Source organism: Pempheris klunzingeri, chromosome 7 (genome assembly GCF_042242105.1).
Source record: "Pempheris klunzingeri isolate RE-2024b chromosome 7, fPemKlu1.hap1, whole genome shotgun sequence".
NCBI lineage: Eukaryota > Metazoa > Chordata > Actinopteri > Acropomatiformes > Pempheridae > Pempheris > Pempheris klunzingeri.
In genome coordinates, this window is record NC_092018.1 from 6,436,681 (window position 1) to 6,459,822 (window position 23,142).

Here is a 23,142-nt window from a genome sequence, read left to right on the forward strand (position 1 = left end):
CTGTCAGTTATGAGTTTGGGATCTCTACAATCTTAGGACATTTTATTTGTGTTGGATCAATTTCATAGACCCAAGGCACATGCAACTGTTCTCTGCACTTACAAAATTGCAAACGTAGTGAGTGGTTCTTCTCTGCAGAGTGTGCTGTCTAGGTTTCACACTGCAGAACAGAGTCATCCAGTAAGCACATGAAACTGGTGCTGTAAGAGATATGACAAGACACTGTGGAGTTTTCAGACTTGACATTTTCATTCATATCAGCACATAAATACAGACAAAGGTTTCAAATGATTGAACGACATGCACCCATTAACATTACAGCTCCTCTTTTAAAGTCATAAAGTGACTCTTCTGGAGGCAGCTAATCAAAATTTCCATTGGGAAATTCTTGGAGCAGACACACACACACAAAAACACACACACACAAGTCTGTGCAGCTATCCTTATTGAGACATTGCATCGACTTCGATTCGTTGTGGACAGCCTAACCTAAACCCTTATCTTAACCATAATCAGTTCATGCCTAACTCGAACCTTAACCTATCCTCAATTCACACCTTTCCTATAACCTTAAGCAGCACCTCACAAATGGTGTTCTTCCACATTAGGAGAAGGCTTCGGCCCCCATAAGGACTACAAGTCCCAACAAGGATAGAAGCACAGGCACACACACAGACTTTCACAGATTCAGACGGGGATATTGTCTTTTTTAGGTCCAGTTTTGAGTTCTCTGGTGTGGTTTCTCTTGTCACATCTCTCATTCAGGTGAAAAAAGAATTTGGTGTACGAAACACTCCTTTACACAACTTTACAGTTGGTGGATCACACACGCAGTTCAGACATGGACTGGATCAGGACACGGTCTTTACAGCTGATGGTCTTCTTGATGTTACTCTCAGAGGAGCATCAGATAATCTTGACCACAGGAAAGTACTTGTGAGCCGAGAAGTCAAATTCTGGGAGCACCTAGGGATGCAGAAATGTGGCATTTTAGCGCAACAATATGGAGTTTACACAATATGGAAGAGCTGTTACAAAAGATCATTTAGATAAACAGAACAAACAGAACCTTACATGCCTTACCAACTTTTTACAAAAATATAAACTCTTTTCAGGACTGTGTGGCAGCCAAACACCACTTTTACAACTACATAAAAGTTACTATTTTTCATTTTTCACTGTATCCACAGGACCAAATCATAATCCACAGAATGTGGATATTGTTTTACCTTCGTCTCCTTCTTGTGCCCTCCAGCCAGGAGCTTCATAACTACGATGTTGGGCTTGGCCACCTTCAGTATACGGTTCACCTGTGATCAGTCATTATCTGGTTATTCATAGTTGAGAACGTTTGAAAAAATGATCTAATATTGTAATATTAAATGCTGTTATCCTAACAAACAAGTAGCACAGCTGTAGATGAGAAAATCTTCTCAGGGATGGATTTTGACAACAAAAAAAACTTTCCCTCAAGAATCTGGGGACTCCAGAAAATCTGAAAGCATAAAACACAAAATAGCTTTGCTGTGACAGCAAGCATTTATTTACAGTTAAATTTTCTGACCTCAGGGTCTGGGCTAGGCACATTTTCTAGGATGAGCTTTGCCTGCTGGAAGTGTTTGCTGGCAGCCAGGTAGAGGTCAGCGGAGCCCGGCGGGGGATTGTACTTCTTCAGATCAGACATCTCCTGGAGAGGTCAAGATAGGGCACAGTCAAAGAGAGCAGAGAAAATGGAGTGACGGACAAACAAAAGGATTTTTTGAGGAGGAAGAGTGATGGAGAAATAATGGGTTCAAAGGATGCCAAACACAGAGGGCAGCAGAAAATGTGGAGAGCCTGCTCAGTACCTTAAACTGGATGTAGTGCACAGGCGGGGGGGTGACCACACTGTTGAAGGGGGCGAAACGATGCTCATAGCGAACCTGCTCGCTGTCCAACTCAAACTGAGGCTTACGCACTTTCCCGTCCATATCCAAAGCTACCATAGTCTGAGGAGAGAGACAGAGGCAGAGCGTGGATGGAGAATGTTGCAGTGTGTACCAAAAAAGAGAGAGGAGGCGTCAAAAGCACATCTGTACTGATGTCTTACCTTGTACATGCCAGCACACATGTTCTGGTATGCTTGACTCATGGTAATCTCCTTACTGAGTGGGCGAACTGCAGAGTAAACCCAAACATAATGTCGTTATTAGGACATTAGCACCTACAATTCACCTTTTAATGACATTTTTGTGCATATTTTGGTTAATATAGTGTGGTCATTCTCTGAGAATCCGCCCCAGCCATGAAGACTACCACAGAAGGAACCTTTTTTCTTCTTCTTGGTCTTTTTGCTGCTACGTCCTTTTAGCTGCTCCTCCACTATCCGCTCCTCGGCCATCTGAGAGGAGTCTGCTCTGCTCAGAGTGGACATCAGCCACGCGTAAAGGAACTCTGACAGGTACCTACAGTCAGAAACAAACACATAGTCATTCACGGATTAACAAATGTGCAATCAGTGATCTGACTTTGTGCGCCTTGACTGTGAGTTGGTGCCTACCCGTTGGAGAAAGCAACAGTTACAAGCAACAAGCAAACGTGTGTGCTCTCACCAGTAGATGTAGTAGTACTCGTGCATGCTGTACAGCTCCAGTTCAAAGCCACTCAACAGATACTGGATCATGATCCTCAGGTTATGGTAGAGGATCCAGGTGCCAAGACAGGCTAGATGCTGCCGCTGGGGCTCAAGTTTCATCAGCAAGCTATGCAGGGCTGCATCCACCTTCTCTGCCTGCAGAGCACAAAATAAGAATTCAGTCGCCTGGTTATGAATTCTAATATCACAACTGCTCTGGGTGGGTGAATGGGTGAAAGAAAACCACAACAACTAGAACAACAGTAGTTAGAAGTCTCCTGTCTGTACTTCCGCATAACTTGTGCAGCTCGAAATGTATGAAAAGCGGTGTTGTGCTTAAATATTGTTCAAAAAAAAGGATCATTTCAACAAGGGCTGATCACCTCATCCTGCAGCGTGGCAAACTCTTCAAGAATGTGACCCAGCTTGTCTCTCTGTCGAGCTCGGTTGTGTCCGTGGATCTGGATCAGACTGCAGAATGGCTGTAGGGAGAATTGACAAGACACAAATGAACACACAGCTTCACCACTTGCCTACTCAAGTCAAGAGCTGATGCTAGATTAGCCATTTCACTCTGTGTTACACCCAGCATCTAGAATATGGAAAATTGCTATAATAGCAGAAGTTAAAATTTCCTGTCATTTTTAATTCTCACTCATTAATTCATCATTCAAGACGGCAATTTTTAAATCAACTAATGAAACAAACTTGGGCTGAAATGAAATCATCTCAAGTTCACTACACTGAGGTCTGAGAATGCACCTAGACGTAGAATCAATGACTATGAAGAGTAACGGTAACGTACTCTGGAGCAGTGCGTAACAAAGGAGTCAATGTAGTCCTTAGCCTGGTGGTTGTTGAACAGACAGCACCTGGAGAGAGAGGCACACACACACACACACACACACACACACACATGAATGACATTAAATGACTCAACATGTTCATTCGTTTAAGCAACGACAGACTTACTTGTAGGAGAGGACAGGCGGGCTGACAAAGTATCTCAGAGCATCTTTGATCATGTCCTGCATCAGGTGGGTCCCAAACACTTTCTTATTATCTATCAGGAACGTTGTCTGTGGAATTTGAAAAACAATCAGTTTAGCTCTTGTAACATGTATATAAACTACTAAATGATGATGTAGTTTATATGTATATATCCATATGTGCAACTTTCAAGGAATCACTCTGTAGGCATTAACTGACCTGAAGTAAAGATCTGGACAGCACACAGGGAGACTGCTCACTGAACTCACAGAAGAAGTCCTGATAAAACCACAAACACAATATTCATATCATTTGAATTCATATGCCTCTCTTGTTTATAATGTCCTATGAAGAGACCTTTGACATAAAAACAAAAATTCCACATTATGTATCATTTTAAAAAGTCTGTGTGACAATTTGATAGACTACAAATAACAAATCCTCTATTTCTTCAATGGGGTAGTGGGGCACAGACAATAAAATAGCTGGTTCAGAATGGAAAGTATGGTCTGGGAGTGTGTTTACCAGTATGCCATGCAAGTTGGTGGTGTTGATCACATCACAGACCGTCTTGATGCGTTCTATAAGTTTGCTGAAGTAGGCCACCATGTCCTCTCTCTTAATGATCTTGGCGTAGCGGGGAAAGGTAGGTGGCAGCAGTCTCTGGTTTACCAGGGGCTCAAAGCCCATCATGATGGGATGGTCTGCACCATGCAAGAAAACACAAAAGGTTAACACAGGTCACATTTCAGAATTATAAAGTAACCTTCCCCATGAGGCGGTCTCAGCAACATGTTGATAAAGATTAACTGACATTTTTAACAGACTTTTAGTAATTTAGTGTGCACTGTATTGTAACTGTCTAGGTTAACTGCTTGGCTGGAGAGCAAGAATGCATATTATGTATGCACACTTTGTTTCATTTAGATGTCCTGACTGCCTTTGTAGTTGATGGTTTGTAAACACATGCCAAGCTAAACAATCTACTTGACTCTATGGCTGAAAGGTGCGTGTATGTGAATGTGTGTGAGTGCGTATGATACCTCCTTTAGTGGTGTCATTCTGTGACTGGATGCCGTGCTGAATACTGGAATGAATGGCTGATAAGAGGTCAGCTGCCTGAACCACAAGCTTCTGGGCCTCGCCCACCGAGCTGGTCTGATAAAAGATGTAATCATAAACAAAAGCACACACATACAAAAATAAAGAAAAAAAATCAGCAATGTGACATTAAAGGGCCTGTAAGTACATAAGATTCTTTCATTAAATCCTTTTTATTGGTCGATAATAAGTGCACCCGTTCACTCTGTCATTGTCTGATTGTGTGTTACCTCTTTCTTGGTAAAGGTGATCAGTGCTGTCAGAAGAAGGCGCGTGAATTTGATTCTGTTAAAAAGTGCCAAACACTGCTGATGCTGGAAAAATGAAATATGAGAACATTAAAACAGACTCACGTGTACATGCAAAGCTATTAATAAACATATTTCAAAAATTGTCTTTGAAGTTTGAAGTTGCACGGCAAAAGAAATCACAACGAAATTTCGTTTTGTCTTGGCCACCCACACAAAGTCCATTTTTGGGTCTGATTTCTTTCCTTCTTTGTTATCATTATTAATAGTAATGAAACAACTGGAAATTCCAAAGTAGAGTCTCCAAAGGTCAGAGGACTCCCACACTCTGATAGAATGTGGATGGAAAACAAATTATAACAGGCCGAGGCGGAGGGTTTAAGAGCTCTGACATGCTTTCAGATGGCCTACATGTTTTCTAAAAAATAAACAATCTGCAAACCTCCTCAGTTATGGAGGAATGACCTGACTTACCTCCAGCTCAACCTCCGGGTTTCGCTGCTCACCCTGTCGACTGCGTGTGCTCTGGGGCAGTGAGAGAGAAACCAATTACATAATACTCAGCATTTACACCAGAAGTACAACAGTGGTGGTTTCAAGTGGCCAAGAACAAATACCTTAACTTTCCTCTGTAACTCATCCTCCACATCTTTCAGCATTCCTAGTGAGAGAAACAAATGAGAGATAGGTCCTTGTTCCGCTTAACCACTAATGATCTGTAATGGCCTCAGTTGTAAGTATACGTGAAGTTGTTGATTTCATGAACTGTCACAATACGCTACTTGTACCTGTCACCCGCAGGTCTGTGACATTATTGGCCATCTTGAAGCCATAGGTCATGGCCTGGAAATCTTCCTACAGACAAATATGAGGAAAATCATCAATCAGACCTATAAATATGACACACAGTTATCAATGGTCAGTTGCAATTTATTTTCTCTCACATCAATGTTTCCATTAACACGAGTGAGCATAGCAGAAACACCAGTGCTAAAAATGATGACCCACAGGGAATGTTGCTTACCTCCTCGAACACAGCAGCCTTGTTGACTTTCTCTCGAGCGATGTCACACACCTTCAGGATGCCCAGGGCAAAGGCTTTGAGGGCCGGCTCCTCAATCAGGTCAGGGTTATGGACGTACAGACAGGTGAACACAGTCTGTGCCAGGGAGTGGCCCTCCAGCCATGTGATCTAGAAACACACACAAACATGCAGACATGAGTGCTGGGTTTTATCCGCACTGGTGCTGATCTAAAATTCAGTGACTATAAAGTCAAAACATCTTTATGACCACACAAAAGAGAAAATGTACCCTTCAAGGTCAATCAAAAGCAAACCTCTTGATGAAACTCACCAAACAGCAGAAACATGTGTCTATGATTCCGATGAGTTCAGGAAGACTAAGGTCTTTCACCTTGATGGCACCCTCCTAGAGTAAAAACAGAATAATTGAAATGACTCAGAACTAGGTGGCAATGACAATGCGGTCAGTTGTACATTTAAAGTAAGAAAATTAGGCTTTCTGTCTTAATTCCTGACAATTTACTGTTTCATTGTATGGCAGTGAGGTGAGCAGTACAGTACCTTGATAGCCTGTTCAAAGTTGAGCACTTTCCTGTTGACCTGGTTTCCAATCATTCCTGCATCCATCTTAGGATCCATCATCTCTATGGCTGACATGGCCTCAAACAAGCCAAACCTGCAACCGCAGCAGAGAGTTTAGTGTCTGTTTTGTGCTTTTGTGTGTGCTTATAAAGGTTCAACAAACCTTTTTAAAGATGATATTTATGGACTGATCTAATCAGTGATGCAGATATGTGAATGGTTATATCAAACATGTTTATGCAAAAATATTACAAGGATTCCATGTTTCATTGCAACTTCTCTGTCATTGATAACATTGACAAGTTATCAGCAACAAGCTGTCTTTGATAACTTGTCAATGTATTTAGACTACTATTTAGACTTTGGGACATGAAAACGCGAATGAAATAATCGCAAATGAATTTTTAAAGCAGATTAACTCACATCGCGTAGAGATGAATGGAAAAAGTTTTTTGTCATTTAAGTCAACAGACCTTTTTAAAGTGTAAGTCTGGAAAAAGTATTTTGTCCTACTCACAGTTTGTCATGAAGCAACTCTCCAAGGTTCAACTCTGCATAAAGGATGAGAAGAAGCAAGGTGAAAAGGAGGAACACATCAGTCCCATTTATAACTTCACACATACGGCACACATGCATGTACATATACATGCACGTACACGACTATTTGCAGAGCCTGTACCTTTGCATGCACCCTTGAATTCATGTGTGATATCAACCCAGTTGGCATTGTTCTTCATCTTTTCTGGGATGCCCAACCCCCAGCCAGCATCATCATCCTCAACTGCGGACTTCATCACCATGGTGACTATTAAAGAAAAACACAAAAGAGACCCAGGACAAAGTGGTCAAAAATAAAGCAGTTTGGCTGTCTACATATTATTATTAAGCATAAACTGGAAAATACACATTTACATTCATTCAGCTTCTCCACTGGACACTCCAAAGGTGAAACATGCATGCAATGCAACTGGCACAATGAGGTTATAGATCGAGGCTATATCTCTTTATGTTCAATGGGCAGCAAGTGTAACAACACAGTCAAAAATATAGCTCCTTGCGTTCCAGCATTCAACTTTTATACTACCCCTTTTTCATGGCATCTTAACACGACATAAAGACTTTACATATTAAATCTATCAGGCTAACATTTTGTCATATTTTACATGAATGTGTGATTGAATTTCAATGGCTATTTATTCCCTGCAGAGTGCTGTGTGCTCCTATAAGCTTTCACATATGGACTGTCATACATACAGTGTATTATGATCTGGGGTAACAGTAGATAATTAACATCATGCTCTGTGTAATGACTTGAAAAGCTTAACTAACTCAAAAAGGTGTCAATTGCACGCCTGAGTACACTGAAAAGTCTCGGTAAACATAAAAACTGATTTATTTATGAGATATATTTACATAATGATTACAGTACACCTGTTAGATATCCCTAACTGAGCTAAGACAAAACGACAGTAGCCAATGATATGTATGCGTGTGTGATATGAACACACTGATCACATGCAGTTAACTTTAAGAGAGTGACAGAAGCAACACAATTACATGTCAAACAAATATACGAGAGTAACGTCAACAGCCTGTGGGCTTATTTGGTTATTTTGCCACTATCATCAACACTGGAGTAATGAGTTAAATGTGTACAGTTTACAAAAACACTAAAAGCAGGATGCAGTTCTGGTTACTCATATCAGGTATTAAAAGGAGTGAGATGCATAGGACATGCTAGCTAGCTATCCTCAACGTCAAAGTAGCTTGGGATACCGTGTGCTAACAAGCTAATGTTGCCCAAAGTGAATATTCCCTGTGAACATAGCCTTAATACCGTCGGTTTAACAGGTCAGTTATTACAATCAGCTATACAAAACATGAATATTGTCATTAGAAGATTATAAATAAGCACGTACCTTAGTATTTTGTATTAACCATGTAGCTAACAAAAATCATAGGCAGTAATGACTGGCGCATAAAGTTGACGTCACAGGCCACTGTAATCATGGGAATTGTAGTCCTTATGCGTCCCGCCGGAGCTCAAGCCCCAGCGAACAGTTATAGCTTTAAACCTGGCCAGTGTTGTCATAAATCTTTATTAAAGTCACATTTCAGAGAAGGTTGAGATGCACTTGGCTGCTTTTGGAGGCTGACTGCGGGTGTCACCGCACAGACACGTACTCTCGCGTTGTCCACCGACAGCCCCCCTGACAGTTGGGGCTGGTCTCATCACAACACCATCAGGGCGTTTCAGGCAGCGTTCAGACACACAGTAGCAGGCCCCCCTGTCTTGGAAGTGGACCTCCCTGAATGGGACAATAGTTCCTTTCCATACAGGTTCGTACACTCCTCCTTCATTATAGTATTATACGGGCTTATTGCTTTGGCTAACATCGCCTGTGTGGTCTTTATTTAGCATTATTGTTAGCATATTCCACCGTTAGCTAGCCTGCTGTTGCAGACAGGCGGTCGTTAATGAGTGACTAGTCCAGCAGGTGCAGCAGACACCAGACTGCGAGGTTATCTGAGTTAGCATTTTGTAGCTGGTTATCCTTCTAACAAAAGCCTAAATACAGAGGCACAGTATTTATTTTTTTGGTTTTGTTCAGTTATGACAGCAGCTTGTCGTCTTTTCTAAATGGATCCAACCCTAAGGTGTTATTGTGCCCAGGCCACCATCTGTCCCATGTAAGCCGGCCTCCACTGCATGTCAGGTTTACAATTGTTTTGGAGAGAGCTTTAGATAGATTACCCCTAACATTTAAGGCTCTTGACCTCCAGCTACATCGATGCTCCTCCACAGCCCATACCTACCAGGAACCATCCTCAGGTGTGTTTGTCTGTTTGGATCTGTCCAGAGTGGAGGGAAAGGCTGATGGGATTTTACAGTCTGACTCTGCAAGCCTGGCAAAAGCCTGGTTGAGGAGTTAGGGTTAGCCAGCTTAGTTACAAGCTTATTTTTAATTGTCAAACACTTTCAGCATCTCATTGTTGTGTATTGCAGTTTCTGGCATTTAAGCACATTTTAACCTTATTATAAAATTCCTGTGGAAAAAAAAGGGTTTTTTTTTTCAGTAGTGATGTTGACTGATTATTTCACAGCGTCATTGTTTATGTCTCATCTTGTCTCAACCCATAAATGCTCCTGTGTTCACTATCTGACCTAATCTAAACCTCTTGGGAGGCCTGTGAAAATGCAATACACTGAGCTGTCGCTTTAGTCACTCGCTAGACTTTTTCACTGAATGATGCTGTTTTTTATTCTTTCAAATAAGATTTGGCCGATTGTAGCTTGATGCAGTATAGCTGCACACTAGCTAGTATTGCTTTTTTTTTTTTCTCCAAACCTTGTGTTCAAATTACCTTGCGTACTGGTCTTTTGTCTCTAGACATTTGAGATCTGTAGCATGTAGGGCAGCCCCTTTGTTTGGTGAAAAATCAGTCAGGGGATTCTGTGTATCCGAGAGTTAGTTTAGTCCTGTTAGAGTCATTATGAGCCATCTCTCTGCAGCTGCAGGTTGTCTCAGCCCTCACTACACACTGGCCAGGTCTGACAGGGATAACACGTAAGGACAAAGCAGCACATACATAGCTATAGGCAGTCTAAGTTTATGGTGTTTTGGCGTAGTTGCAGGGCTGACGAGAGCCTGAGTTTAATAGGATCTCCCCTGGTGCACGGGGCACATGCTGATTCTGCTTCTTTTAAAATTATACACAATGCTTGTCCTTTTTCGTCAGTGAGGTCTTTATTTTCTTTCTCTTACAGACGACATGAAATGTTGATGTGGTAAAAATGAACAAACCCAAAATGGCCACAGAAAAAGGGTGAGTTGTTTGTATCTATCTATCTATCTATCTATCTATCTATCTATCTATCTATCTATCTATCTATCTATCTATCTGTGTCTATTTGTAGGCAAACAAAATACATTTCCTATGCTTACACAAACACACTTGCAGGCTGTGACATGTGTGCATGTTTTACTGTGTGAAAGCTGCTCTGTCACAACCGTCTCTTCACGTATTCTCTCTCTTACCGAATGCTTGCCTGTTCCCTCCGTGATGTGATCCTGCCCCTGTACTATTCCACCTTGCAACTGTCTATGCACCAGTTTTTGTCCCCACTGTTTTTCTTTATGTGTGAAAGAAAATGTGTTTGTGCAACACAGCAAATGAATAATTGGCTTTGCTTGAAGCCTCCACATGTATTTGTCATGATCACTAAAAATAACAGCTCTCATCATTAATGCAGCAGAATTGCGTTTGTCCTTATCTGTGTTTTCTTTGTGACTTATAGAGTGTATTTATTTAGGATTTACTTCTCCGTCAGTGTGTTTTCCTTTGTCCATACTTGCATCACTTTTTTTCATCATTCTTTCCATTTTTCCAGTTTTTTCTTTTTCTGTCTCCAGCATACACACACACACACACACTCTCTTTCCCCCTTTCCATCTCTCTTTTCTCTCTGTCTTTATAAGGACATATCAGAAACTCTGCTCCGCTGAGTACAATCACAGAGTTTTCATCCCATGTTTGCTGTTGCTGCACTAACAACTGACCTCTAACCTTGAGTTTCCAGCTGAGCGCCACTGAGCTAAGGTTATAAATGGGGCATGTTTCACAATCCCCGAAATAGTAAAACACTAGGAGACTGCCTTAACAGTCAGCTTTATTGAGATGAATGAAATGGAGATCTTAAAGTCAGTATTTTAAAGGTGTCTTACCAATTTGAAATGTTTAGCACTATACTTAACTACAGGAAATGCTATTTTTATTGGTTATTACTCCAACATATATTTGACTTACTGTGGGCATATAAGGACATACTGTATAATTTGCACATTTAAGGGGATCTTTATGTTTGTCCTTCAGTGTCACCCTGTGCCAGATACTTTGATTCACTTGTGTGATGAAAATGACCCATCCTTCTCTTATAATTCTTGACATGGAGCCAAGAAATCATGACAGATTTCCACTTACTGTGTTTGTAAATGCAGCATTGTGACACATTACGCGATGTCTGATGCTAATACTGATCTCTGCCCCTTCCAGATGGACTTGAATATGCATTATTATTATTTTCTTTGCCTAGATAATGCCTAGATAGGAATGCTTTAATAAATGAAGTTATCCTGTTACAGTCTTCGTAAAGGTAAAATGTGTGCGTGTGTGTTCCCAGTGTTCCCAGTAACTCCAGGGTAGTGATGCTCCTGGGCCAACTGGAGAGGATGAATGGAGAGGCCATGGTGAGGGATGTCGAAATAGCAAGACAGATCACAGCAAAGATACTTCATCTCATACAGACACAGGGTGAGAACAAACACACGCACACACATGCAAATGAAACATGCAATATATTCAACCCAAACAGAAACGGAGAGGACAAAACATTTTCTATGCATTAATGCCGTTGCTCAGAGGCCAAGGAGTGATTTATGTATAGTGGTGATATATTTAGCTAAGTGTTATCACAATGAGCAGTGCTGTCACCTCTTGGTACTTGCCACTGTTATGAAGTACAGTATAAGCCTTGAATTGCATTGTTGGTATTGCCACATACCAGCATAATAATCACGCATTGTAATATGTTGTGTGTGAAGTGTTTCGTTTAATTAAAATTTACAGAACATTAAGTTGGGTGTGAAGAAATGTACAGTTGCTGTGTTAATTACATTTGAAATGGTCAATTAAATAGATGTTTAGACAAACATACACACATCTCCAATAGATATGGCGTAGCTCCCACCATATACCCCTTCACAGTGTCTGGTCTGGTCTGGTATGATCTTGGCTAACACACTTGGCATTAAGGACTGACAGAGATATGCACAGATAATCCGCATGTTGATTTGAAAGAGTTCTCTCCTGACTTATTATTACTCTTCTATAACATTGCTGGACCCACAACTCCAAACATGCAGTTTTCAGCCCCAGCCAACATTTTCAGACTTTCCTGAGCTCCCACTGGAACCACTAAGAAGAAAACGTTTTCACATATGCAATAGTTGAATGTCTGAACTGAGTCTGATGTGAAAAATCGGTGGAGTTTCCCTTTAAAATGTCTTGATGCAAAGCTTCATCTTGCCAGGGGGAGTTGATTAATTCATTAAAAACGTGTTCACTGCAGTTGCTGTGTAAATAGAGATGGGTTAGTGCAGCTGTAGTCAAAGTGTGGATGGATTGATAAAGAGTCTCCGGATCTGGTTCTCTGATTACTCTTTTGAAAGGGGAGCAGAGAAGTAGATCCGAGAGCAGAAGAAGAAGCTATGCCACATTGCTGTGTCGAACAGACTGAAACATGAGTGTGTTTCTGTCAGCAGGGTGCCTCTCTGACCCTCTGAGGAGCATGGGAAAACATCATTTTCAGCACCGGTGCTTTAATGATAAGTTAATTAATCAAACTGAGAAAAATTACAGCTGTTTTCAATACTTGTTTATTTCATTTATCAAGCAAAAATGCCATGATATTCATGATTGTAAATTATCTTTGTATTCTGTGCTGTTAGTCATACAAAACAAGCAATTTGAATACATAATCTAGAGCTCTTGAAAAGTGTGATGTGCATTTTTTATTATTTTGGGACATATCTCAGTCAAATGAGAAAATCAAATCAAATACTGACAGATTAACCGATGATGTCAATAGTTGACACCTGGAGCGATTAAAACAGGAATGGAGCTGCTTACTCTTCCCACATGTGGATGCTAAACCACAAACTTGATATCGGTTTGTAGCTCTTGTATTAACTTTGCCCTGGAGCTAGTAGTTTTCAGTTAATGGCACACCTTGTAATCAGTCAAGCCTGAGTGGTGTCTTTGTGTGAAGGTTCACTGTGGAGTGAAGAGCTCTGATGAATCATCATCATCCAGTATACTGAGCTTGCTGGCATGCTTTGAACTTGCTTTGAACTTCTCCCCTCTCGCTTTTCTTGAATTTCGTCTTTCCTCTGCCCACAATTTGTTGCTTCCTCCCACTTCAGAGGAAACTTGTAGTTAATCCATCATGACTGATGAGCATAGTGGGAAAGCTTCTGTCTGTGACCCTGTCAGTCATGATATATCAGCTGTTACTCGCTCATCCACTGCTTGGCTGTCTGTCACAACCCACCTGCAGCCTCAACTTGAAATGTGTATGAGCATGACGTTGGTTAGGGTGAAGCAGGGGGTCTGTGACCCTGTTCACAGTAACTATACACCAGACAGACTTTGCTGTACTCTTGTCTCATGTTCTGAGTCTTAGGGGGCAGTCAAGAGATACCAAGAGAAGGAACATGGAGGATAGGGAGGAAGGAATATCAGTAGGTGCGGTTGGAGAAGCCTTAAATTCATACATCTGATTTTTGGTTTACTAGCAAATTAATTACGTCTCAGCGGCAGCAGTTCTCTTTCTTTGTCTCTCATTTGCTATCAGAAATTGTGAGTGTTTTCATTTAAGAGCCTAGCAACAGGAGAAAAGTGGGGGGCAAGAGAGAGAGAGGAGAGGGCGCATGAGGAGAGGCATCTTATACCGTTTTCTATAGGGGCAGTTGGTGATTTAGTTTCTGGTAGCGTGCAAGAGGAGGTGCTGATTAGGTTCATTCTGTCCTGCCCCTAAGCTCTGTGTGTTGGTGTGCCGTTGGAGAGTTGGAGAACTGAACAGTTAAGCAGTTTACTGACTTTTCACTCAAAGCTCTGGTGAACTTTGAGACTTTTGCTATAAAATGGAGTACCACCACTACACCAGGAGAAGCCGTCATTCTGTGGTCTCCCCAGACCCACCAGGTACGGTCTAGAGTGATGGAAATGTACTTGAAAAATATTTCATGTGTTTCAGCTGGTTATCTTTAACCTGTCAGACTCTATACATTATATATGATAGCACTTTTTTCAAATGTCTTAGATATTTCACTTTGCTTGGGTCAGGTTGACTTTTACAGTCTGCACAGTTCACATGCAGCATTTTTAGCAGCCGACATTAGCTGACAAATAAGTACAATCACTGGAAAAGACACACATGATGCGTATTGACTCAATTTAAAGAGAAACATCTATGCGTCATTGTGGATATCTCAGTTAGCTGGCTATCTGCTTTTCTTCTGTGTGACATCATAAAGGTTAGTTTTTATTAAAAAAATACATTTTTACAAGAAAGACAATCTGTGCAATTGCAAAAAGTAGTCAATGGATAAAAATGGCAGCGAATCATTATTACTTTTCAGTGATGCTTCCATGTGTAATCCCATCCCTGGTAGCTTTGTTTTTGAGGATTAGTGTTGAAATGCCATTTTGTTTTGAAGAGCTTTAAAAAGTCTGGCATGACAGAAATGTTTTAAGAGGTCACTGCTCTCCAAGGCATTGAGGTGAGTGTGAGTGTGAGTGTGAGTGTGAGTGTGAGTGTGAGTGAGTGAGTGAGTGTGTGTGTGTGTGTGTGTGTGTGTGTGTGTGTGTGTGTGTGTGTGTGTGTGTGTGTGTGTGAGTGTGAGTGTGAGTGTGTGTGTGTGAGTGTGAGTGTGAGTGTGAGTGTGAGTGTGAGTGTGAGTGTGAGTGTGAGTGTGAGTGTGAGTGTGAGTGTGAGTGTGTGTGTGTGTGTGTGTGTGTGTGTGTGTGTGTGTGTGTGTGTGTGTGTGTGTGTGTGTGTGTGTGTGAGTGTGTGTGTGTGTGTGTGTGTGTGTGTGTGTGTGTGTGTGTGTGTGTGTGTGTGTGTGTGTGTGAGTGTGAGTGTGAGTGTGAGTGTGAGTGTGAGTGTGAGTGTGAGTGTGAGTGTGTGTACACAGTTGTGCAAGTGTGTGTGTGTGTGTGTGTACAAATCAGTTGTGTTTCCAGTCTGTAATTTAGCTTTGCCATGCTGTTTGATGAGAGGTCATCAATCATTAAAGCTGCAGGCTTGATGCCTTTCATTTCCACATTCACCTTCTGTTATGATGCATTTGTTATCAGTGACAGCATGTAATGCCACACACATGAACCCCCTCAAGAGTAAGATCATCTCCAAATAATATAACATACAATATATATATAATATAACATAGTTCTGACACAATCTGCTGTTGAAAATGAGGTCTCTCTAATATGTGCATGTATTTTTTTTTTTTAGGGAATCATGTTTATCTATAATCCTCTGTAAATATTAATGTTGGTGTTGACAAGTTATTTTTAAAAAGCTGAAGGACTTCAGTGTCTGTTACCTCCTCTCAGTACTGTGTTTGTGTTGTGCATGCATTTCAGGACAGGACAGGGCCCCTCACTGAGGCCGCTTCAAAGCGGTCGGGAATCTGTCAGCTCCTAAATTACGGGGCAAGCATAGTGTATGGTTTAAAGAGGTGCAGGGGTGGAGAAAGAGAGAGAGAGGAAAAGTAGGAAGCAGCTAATATTTGACACAATGTAAAATGTGCTATAAAGATACATTGTCTCTTTATTGTGAAATGCAATGAAAGCTTTCTAACGGTGAGTAACACAGGACAGTTGTCTTCACACGTTCCAAGATAATCCCCTGCAACATCGTGACTTGTCTTTGATAGTTGACCCAACATACACAAGACAACCTGCTGCACTTGAAATAACAGCCCTCACTTTGCTTGTGTGAGAAGTCCCTCAGCTGTTATGCTCAGATTCAGTGCTGTTTATCACGTTTCTGATCATCTTTACTTTGTTGTGCGTTACAGAGAAGAGTGGAAAAGAGGTGATGTCAAAAGGCTCCAGTGGCATGGAGGTCATCCTGGCTTCACTGGAGGTCAGTTCACTCATCAAAGCAACTGGATATTACAGCTGATTACATCACTACAACTCTTTAACACTCTATTTTTACTTATATTTACACAAACACAGTAGTTTCCTATAAATTTGACATTGAAATACTTCCAGTCTTTGTGCTAAGCTAAGCTAAACTAGCCGCCTGCTGGTGGTAGCTTTGTATTTACTACACAGACATGAGTGTATTTCCCAAAACTATTTCTATAAAAAATAGTTTTAGACATCCTGCTTAAACCCAAACTCAAATTGTGGAAAATCATGATGCAGAGGTCACATTGATGCATTGTTGGATTTGAAGTTAGACCTTACAACTAGGGCACAGAACGCCAAGTAAAATATTGTCTGTCCCTTAGAGAGGAAGAAAAAGTAATTGCACAAATGTCCATAATTCACCACATGCACCTCTATATTGTTTGACAAGTGTACTGTACGGCTTTGACAGAACACCCGGGATGTCCAGACCACTCTGAACATTTTGTATATTCTCAGTGAGCTACTGACTGTGGGTAAGTAGAGATTTCTATTTTTTTTTTCCAAATTTATGAGCAGTTCATGCCTGGATTTTGAGAGTTGATAAGAGCATTAACTTCCTTCTGGATAATCACTCAGTGAGCAATTTTACTGTCATTTCTAATTTTAGAATTGGGGGCGTCTGTCCAAAGTGTCTACTTTTCATGACTGTGAGAAGCCGTAAACATATTCTAAAAGCATAAACAATTCATTGTGTCACTGTAATAAACGGGAAAGTGGCAGTAGATTTACCAGGGATTGATGATGTAGCAATGTTTTATGGTTTGGAAAACATTCCAGGGTTTCAGCTGCCTACTCGTGGCAAGCTACAGCACCCTACAGCAATTTATTCCACTGGCCATGTTGTTCTGGTCCCATCATGAATCATGTTTTATCACAGCTAATGCTGTTTCACTGGTTGTTTTCTGTCTCAGGTCGAGGTCGCAGGGTGGGAGTATTTGTGTCTAAAGGAGGAACAGGGATATTATTCCAGATTCTGATTACTGCCAGTAAGGAGTTGCCTCCCAGTGAGGAACTCATGCTGCAGCTTCACTCACTGCTGGCCAAGGTCGGCCCAAAAGGTAGGCTTAATGTCACACTTTGACGCACACAGACAAAAACGATACACCAGTAAATGTATCATTCCTCATTTGAACGTCATGTTATGTATGTCAGCTTAAGTCTGCTCTGCGTCATTAAAGGTGCCTTGTTTTGTTTATATTTCATATTTATCATCAAAACAATGGTCTTGTCTTTGCCGGTGAATGAATACTCTTCTGGGCGCTTTAATACCACCTACAAGTCAGTGGAACAGTGTCAAACGATTGGCAGGATGTGAATGGCACTACTCGTGTGCTTGTATGCTTGCATATACGTGCGTGTGTTTTGCAGAAGACAGGAGGGACAAAAACACTGAAAATGTGATTATTCCCTGCATATTACTGACCTCACAACCTCTGTGTGTTCAGACAGAAAGTTTGGAGTGAAGGCGCGTTTGAGCGGAGCTCTAAACGTCACAGTCAACTTAATAAAACAGAACCTCCAGAATACCAAACTGCTTCTGCCCTGCCTGCAGGTTCTCAGGGTTTACTCCACCAACTGTAAGTCATTTTAAACTTTGCCCTTCTATCTTGGATTTCAAACTGATCAATACCCAGAAATACTACATAGTCTCAAACTGATAAACATATACTAGCGCTGTACCTATTCAGTAATATTTCATGCCAACCTATGTTTGCCTAATATCTTTTTCATCATGTGTTTGCAAAGCGGTGAATGCTATTTCTTTGGGCAAGAATGGGGTGGTGGAAGTCATGTTGAAGATTGCCGCGCCATACAGCAAGAAGAATGCCAATCTGCTCAAGTAAGCGGTTGATTGTGGTAATTAGCCAGCATGAATATTGTGTTTTAACACCTAGTAACATGCACAGGATATATCTCCTTTACCTCTTTCAGACAGAGTTTGTTAACATCTGTTGTTGATGTTTGTTCAGCAGACCATGTAACCCGTTTGCCTTGTTTCTAAATTAACAGGGTCGCTCTGGATGCTCTGGGAGCGCTGCTCAAATCCAGTGAGTAACTTACTTTGCAGCATTGACTTTTGACTCTTCACTGTAGTGATCCTTCATTCACCCTTTACCTATCCTTGCCTCATTCTCTGTTCTGCACTTAAGCAAATACATTAAGTGATCATTTCTGAATGAATTTCAAGTCACCTAACTTACACACCAACTTACCCCTTCCTATATTTTACTGTCCTTTTTACCTCTCCCATGTTTCACGTCATCCCACCCCACAGCCGTAAAGTACAAATTGTCAGTGCTTTCTCTGCTCCCTCCTCCACTTCCCTTTGCAGAAACTAATGCTCGCCGTGCAGTGGATGGTGGACATGTGCCTGTCTTGCTAGCTCTGTACCTGGACTGGCATCGCAATGACACACGGCATCGCCACATGCTGATTCGCAAAGGGCTTCTGGTCTGCCTCAGGAACATCACCAACATCAAGCTCGGCAGGAAAGCATTCATAGAGGCTGATGGCATGAGGGTCCTCTACAACTCATCCACTGTGAGTGAGAATGTGACATATGCACGTCAAACAATATCAACATACTGTTCACACATACTCACCTCCTCTTTGCTTTCTGTGTGCTCACATTTCTAGGAGTGTCTCCCGGTGCGGACTCTGGATCCTCTGATCAACACTTCGAGTCTCATCATGAGGAAGTGTTTTCCTAAGAATCGTCTGCCTCTGCCCACCATCAAATCAGCCTTCCACTACCAGCTGCCACATGTACCTGCTGCAGGGCCTGTGGCACAGCTGTACAGCCAGCCACCTGGGGGTGAGAACACAGGACACTCACTCACACACTCTTCACTTGAGTGTCTCCCAGCTTATCACAGTCAATGCTCACGCCTTTCATCAATGATTGTGGTGTACAGACAGATAGAACGCTATGTCACTACTAGATTCAATCCCACAAATCCCACAGAAACACACACAAATAATAGTTATGCCCTAAAGCTACAAAATGGTTAATGGCAACACTCTTGACACTGCTGCACACAATGTGCCTTACAGGAAGGAAAATTCATCAGCTCTTCAACAAGCCCTTAAAGAAGGGTAAGACGTACGTAAGACGCAACTCCATCCTCAGAGTACATGGACTCACTGACAGCTGCTTTCTCATTCACCTCACGTCATATTCTAACATCACTTAACTAACACATGATATGTGTTAATAAAAAAGATGAAGAATTGAAGATGCTTAGTGTACATTGCTTACTGCTTGCTTGCTCACTAGTAGATTTATGTCTTTGCACTGTATTCAACTAACTTGCTTCGTTGCGTCCACAGGCTGTCTGGTGAAATATTTTAGCCTCTTTGCTCTTCTCTTAATCTCACCTAAAACAAAACATGACCGATCAATATCTTATGTAGCACTATGCAAAAGTGAATCTACTTGATGATGCACACGTGCATTTGAGTTGAATTTCCTCCTTTTATGTTTTGCAGAGTGCAAAATCAAACAGGAACTCCATAAAGCAGTGATATGCACCACTATTTTGACAGCTCTGATTGGCAACAGCAACCCAGTAATTGCCTCTGAGTTGGTGCAAAGTGATGTTGACTCATCTATATTCCCAAAAACATGTAATTGATGTCAGTAACCCAACCACGGAGAATAGTGCTGCATGACAAAGTACTACTGCTATTATACAGACCTGTCAGGGAGATCACCGGCTGAATTTATTCTAAGAAATGTACAAAAGATTTCCTCTGTCCTCTAAATCTCTCACTCATCTTCATGGATCATGGCTGCTCACATCCTTTTAACATTTTCTTAGTTCCTGTCATAACAATGAGACTGACCAAAATCATTTGAGTTCTACCCATCTGGTTATGTGCCAGCAGTACACACACTTTGGAAAATAACAAACTTCCAGCAGCTGTAATCAAAAAGGAAAATACGTTTGTATGTCTGTCACCTATTAACATCTGTGTCTGTGTCTGTGTCTGTGTCTGTGTCTGTGTCTGTACACCCAGTGGATGATGTGGTGGACGAAAGTGACGACAACGAGGAGACAGACCTGGAAACGGAGAACGAAACTGAGAATGAAGAGGATGAGAAGGAGCAGCACTCTACGGTAATATTCAGTGCTCGCATGCACACGCCATATTTCACATTACGTGTTGCACTCGGTGTTCAAAACATTGAATATGTTTTCCCTGTATGACAATGGTGTCATAAAGACAGACATCTTAAACATCATTTTACAACGTATTTACATCATGATTGACATTCACTAAGTGTTGCAATGTACAATACAACTGAACCTAACTGGCTAAAGTTCATTCATAAATCTGCCATTGATGTTAGAAAAAAAACTTTTTTTAATATTCAGAAAATGACTGGGCTAATGAGTTATGTAGTAATCACAATCATATGACTGATTATTTTAGCACACCATAGCTGACATTTGGTGACCTAATACTGAAACTCTACACGTGGCGTCATTTGAAGATAGAATTTCTCAAACCTGTGTCACAGTTTTATGTGCTGCTGATGTTGACAGTTGCAGTCCTCTAAACTCCAGCAGAGGGCAGTCATAACTCACAGACAGTGCCAAACACTATATCAAACATGTCAACCATGACTGATATGCATTTACAGTTACTGATTCAATCAAAACATTGCCTTAAAATGAAATAGTCACACAAAATAAGATTTTTTTTTTCTCATAAGATGGAGTTCTTTCTTCTATCTCATAATCCTTGAAAAGCAACAGACCTGAGTAATAACCCAAATACAGCCAGAAATAACACAGTCTGAAGTTCAACATTTAGATGTAGTCATCTGCTTCCTTTGTGTCTTTTTAATCAGAACGATGACATAGAGACGGACCTAAACAAGCTACATCCCAAAAAGAGCCCTGGACGTCCTTTTGAGGAGTTGAGAGTCTATGAGAGGTTCTTCTTGGAGCTTTCTGAAGACTTCCAGGTCAGTATTTTGGGCCTACGTTAAAAAGATTTCACAAAAAAGACCAAAACATCCATTTAAATCAACAGAAATTCCAGCTGAATTGGCAAATTAATTGGCAAATGAGTGTTTTTTAATTAGTTGCAATGCGTGTTGGTCCTCTGTATTTATTGTGTTTTAATGATGTTTGCACTTATATTGAATGTCTGAGACTGTCAAACGTAGTTAATACACCTGCATATCATTGTTAATTCATTTAAAAACACTGGTTATGGTTAAGCTTTTGGCTCATTGCACATTTTTATGACCCTGATGAAGCACTGAGCAACATATTACGCTTGTCAGTGTTTTTTTTTTCTGATCAATATGTGTTATGCCTACAGGGTTATAACTTTGAATGCTCAAAGAGTGCCTCTATCACATCATCATCATCCTTCTCCTCATCATCAGCCTCAACTCAATCCACTCGGCCAATCATAGTGCCCACAGCTCAAGCCCTGTCCCCAAAGCATGTCCCCATACCGAGCTCTCTGCAGGAGGACTGCAACCCCAACAAAGGAAAACACACTCTACCATCTCCTTCTGCGCCCACTCCTACTCCCCCTGCTCCTCTAACACCTCTTGAACTGGACAACATCCACCTCACCAAGGACCAAGAAAAAAAGGAAGAGGCCCACATTCCTTCCCCCGACACACACATGACATTGTCCTCCCTCAACAGGCCTTCCACTCAAGGGCAGATGATAGAACAGGAACTAGCACGTGTGTTGGAGTGTGTTTCCTTAGAAGAGGAGGGAGTCCTTAGCGCAGAAGAAGGAGGAGGAAGGGGGGTCAAACAAGATGGATCCCCAGTCAATGCCACAAGACACATACAGTCTCCTCTGCTCTTCGGGGGTATCGCTGCTCGGCGTGTGGGAGGAGGAGGAGGAGGCAGTAACTGGGGTTCAGATTGTGGCTCAGAGGGTGCTGAGGATGAAGGAGGGGAAGGAGCTGTTCTGGAGGTGCCCGACACGGCGCTGCTCCTCCCGCTGCATGATCCTGACCTTTACGTGGAGATGGTGAAGGGAACACACTCTGTGCCCCAGTACGCTGAAGTGGCTTACCCAGACTACTTTGGCCATGTCGCCCCAACATTCAGGGAACCCCTTGTGGAGAGAGTATACGGCGTGCAGAGGTGAGACCTTTTTGTAGCCTCAGTAATAGAGATGTTTTAAAAATATATATTGTAATATTAAATATAATATATAATATTTTAAAAATTACACTTTTAAATCTTCTATATGTGGAAGGTCATGGTGATTCAAAAAGGCATTTCTTATGTGTTACTGTGTTAGTCCTCCATTAATAAACAGTATTTATAATGGAAAACTTATTTGTCCACCTGTTGTGTTAACCATGAGTTTGTTTTGGGTCTGTTCCTGCAGATCTAAGATATTCCAGGACATTGAGAGGTTGATTCATCCTAATGATATCGTGGATAAAGTAGTTTATGACCTGGACATTCCTAGGTGAGTTCCTCTTGCTGAGTCTGCTAACCTAAAGCATTAAACCACTCAGAATACATGGAGCCAAAATTAAGACTTTTGACACTTAAGTGTTTATGGTAAACTAGTATCCCAGTGACAAAAGCTACAGTTTGTCGTTTTTATGACAATGCATACATACATACATACTGATTTTGTCATCCATAAACTGAGAAGTTAAATGATATCTGAGTGTAATTTGTCCCTCCTAAATATTGTTGTGTTTCAGTTGTCCTGTGATTGAAGACAGTGGCGAATCCCTGAAGTTCAACTCTCAGTTTGAGTCTGGCAACCTCAGGAAGGCACTTCAAGTTAGGAAGTAAGTATTTACTGACACATCA

General features: G+C 41.3%; 2 protein-coding genes across 5 annotated transcripts in view; one reads left to right on the plus strand and one right to left on the minus strand.

Annotated features, from left to right (window-relative positions):
* Positions 1-227: 227 nt before the first annotated feature.
* naa35 (N-alpha-acetyltransferase 35, NatC auxiliary subunit) lies at positions 228-8,579 on the minus strand. The gene is made up of 23 exons (XM_070833355.1): positions 8,479-8,579; positions 7,239-7,364; positions 7,077-7,110; positions 6,539-6,653; positions 6,309-6,383; positions 5,978-6,145; positions 5,742-5,808; positions 5,571-5,614; positions 5,428-5,478; positions 4,936-5,019; positions 4,648-4,762; positions 4,130-4,308; positions 3,824-3,883; positions 3,587-3,693; positions 3,420-3,486; positions 2,998-3,096; positions 2,592-2,770; positions 2,308-2,444; positions 2,090-2,157; positions 1,848-1,988; positions 1,565-1,687; positions 1,230-1,310; positions 228-966 (listed from the first exon to the last, which is right to left on the minus strand). The coding sequence occupies exons 2-23, from the start codon at positions 7,357-7,359 to the stop codon at positions 907-909; spliced, it is 2,175 nt and encodes a 724-aa protein (XP_070689456.1). The 5' UTR covers positions 7,360-7,364; positions 8,479-8,579; the 3' UTR covers positions 228-906.
* Positions 8,580-8,806: 227 nt separating this feature from the next.
* Positions 8,807-23,142, plus strand: part of agtpbp1 (ATP/GTP binding carboxypeptidase 1) — a 29,425-nt gene continuing 15,089 nt past the window's right edge. For 2 of the 4 annotated variants that reach the window (XM_070833620.1, XM_070833621.1), the window contains exons 1-16: positions 8,807-8,899; positions 10,329-10,387; positions 11,742-11,872; positions 16,204-16,271; positions 16,734-16,797; positions 17,236-17,382; positions 17,770-17,901; positions 18,071-18,164; positions 18,335-18,372; positions 18,657-18,865; positions 18,962-19,139; positions 20,345-20,445; positions 21,183-21,299; positions 21,662-22,452; positions 22,703-22,786; positions 23,031-23,120. In XM_070833620.1, coding sequence (XP_070689721.1) covers positions 10,356-10,387; positions 11,742-11,872; positions 16,204-16,271; positions 16,734-16,797; positions 17,236-17,382; positions 17,770-17,901; positions 18,071-18,164; positions 18,335-18,372; positions 18,657-18,865; positions 18,962-19,139; positions 20,345-20,445; positions 21,183-21,299; positions 21,662-22,452; positions 22,703-22,786; positions 23,031-23,120 — 2,276 coding nt within the window. In that variant the 5' untranslated portion in view covers positions 8,807-8,899; positions 10,329-10,355. Of the gene's footprint in view, positions 8,900-10,328; positions 10,388-11,741; positions 11,873-14,251; positions 14,324-16,203; positions 16,272-16,733; positions 16,798-17,235; positions 17,383-17,769; positions 17,902-18,070; positions 18,165-18,334; positions 18,373-18,656; positions 18,866-18,961; positions 19,140-20,344; positions 20,446-21,182; positions 21,300-21,661; positions 22,453-22,702; positions 22,787-23,030; positions 23,121-23,142 lie in introns of those variants that run through there. The other 2 variants (XM_070833622.1, XM_070833623.1) reach the window with 2 other exon arrangements.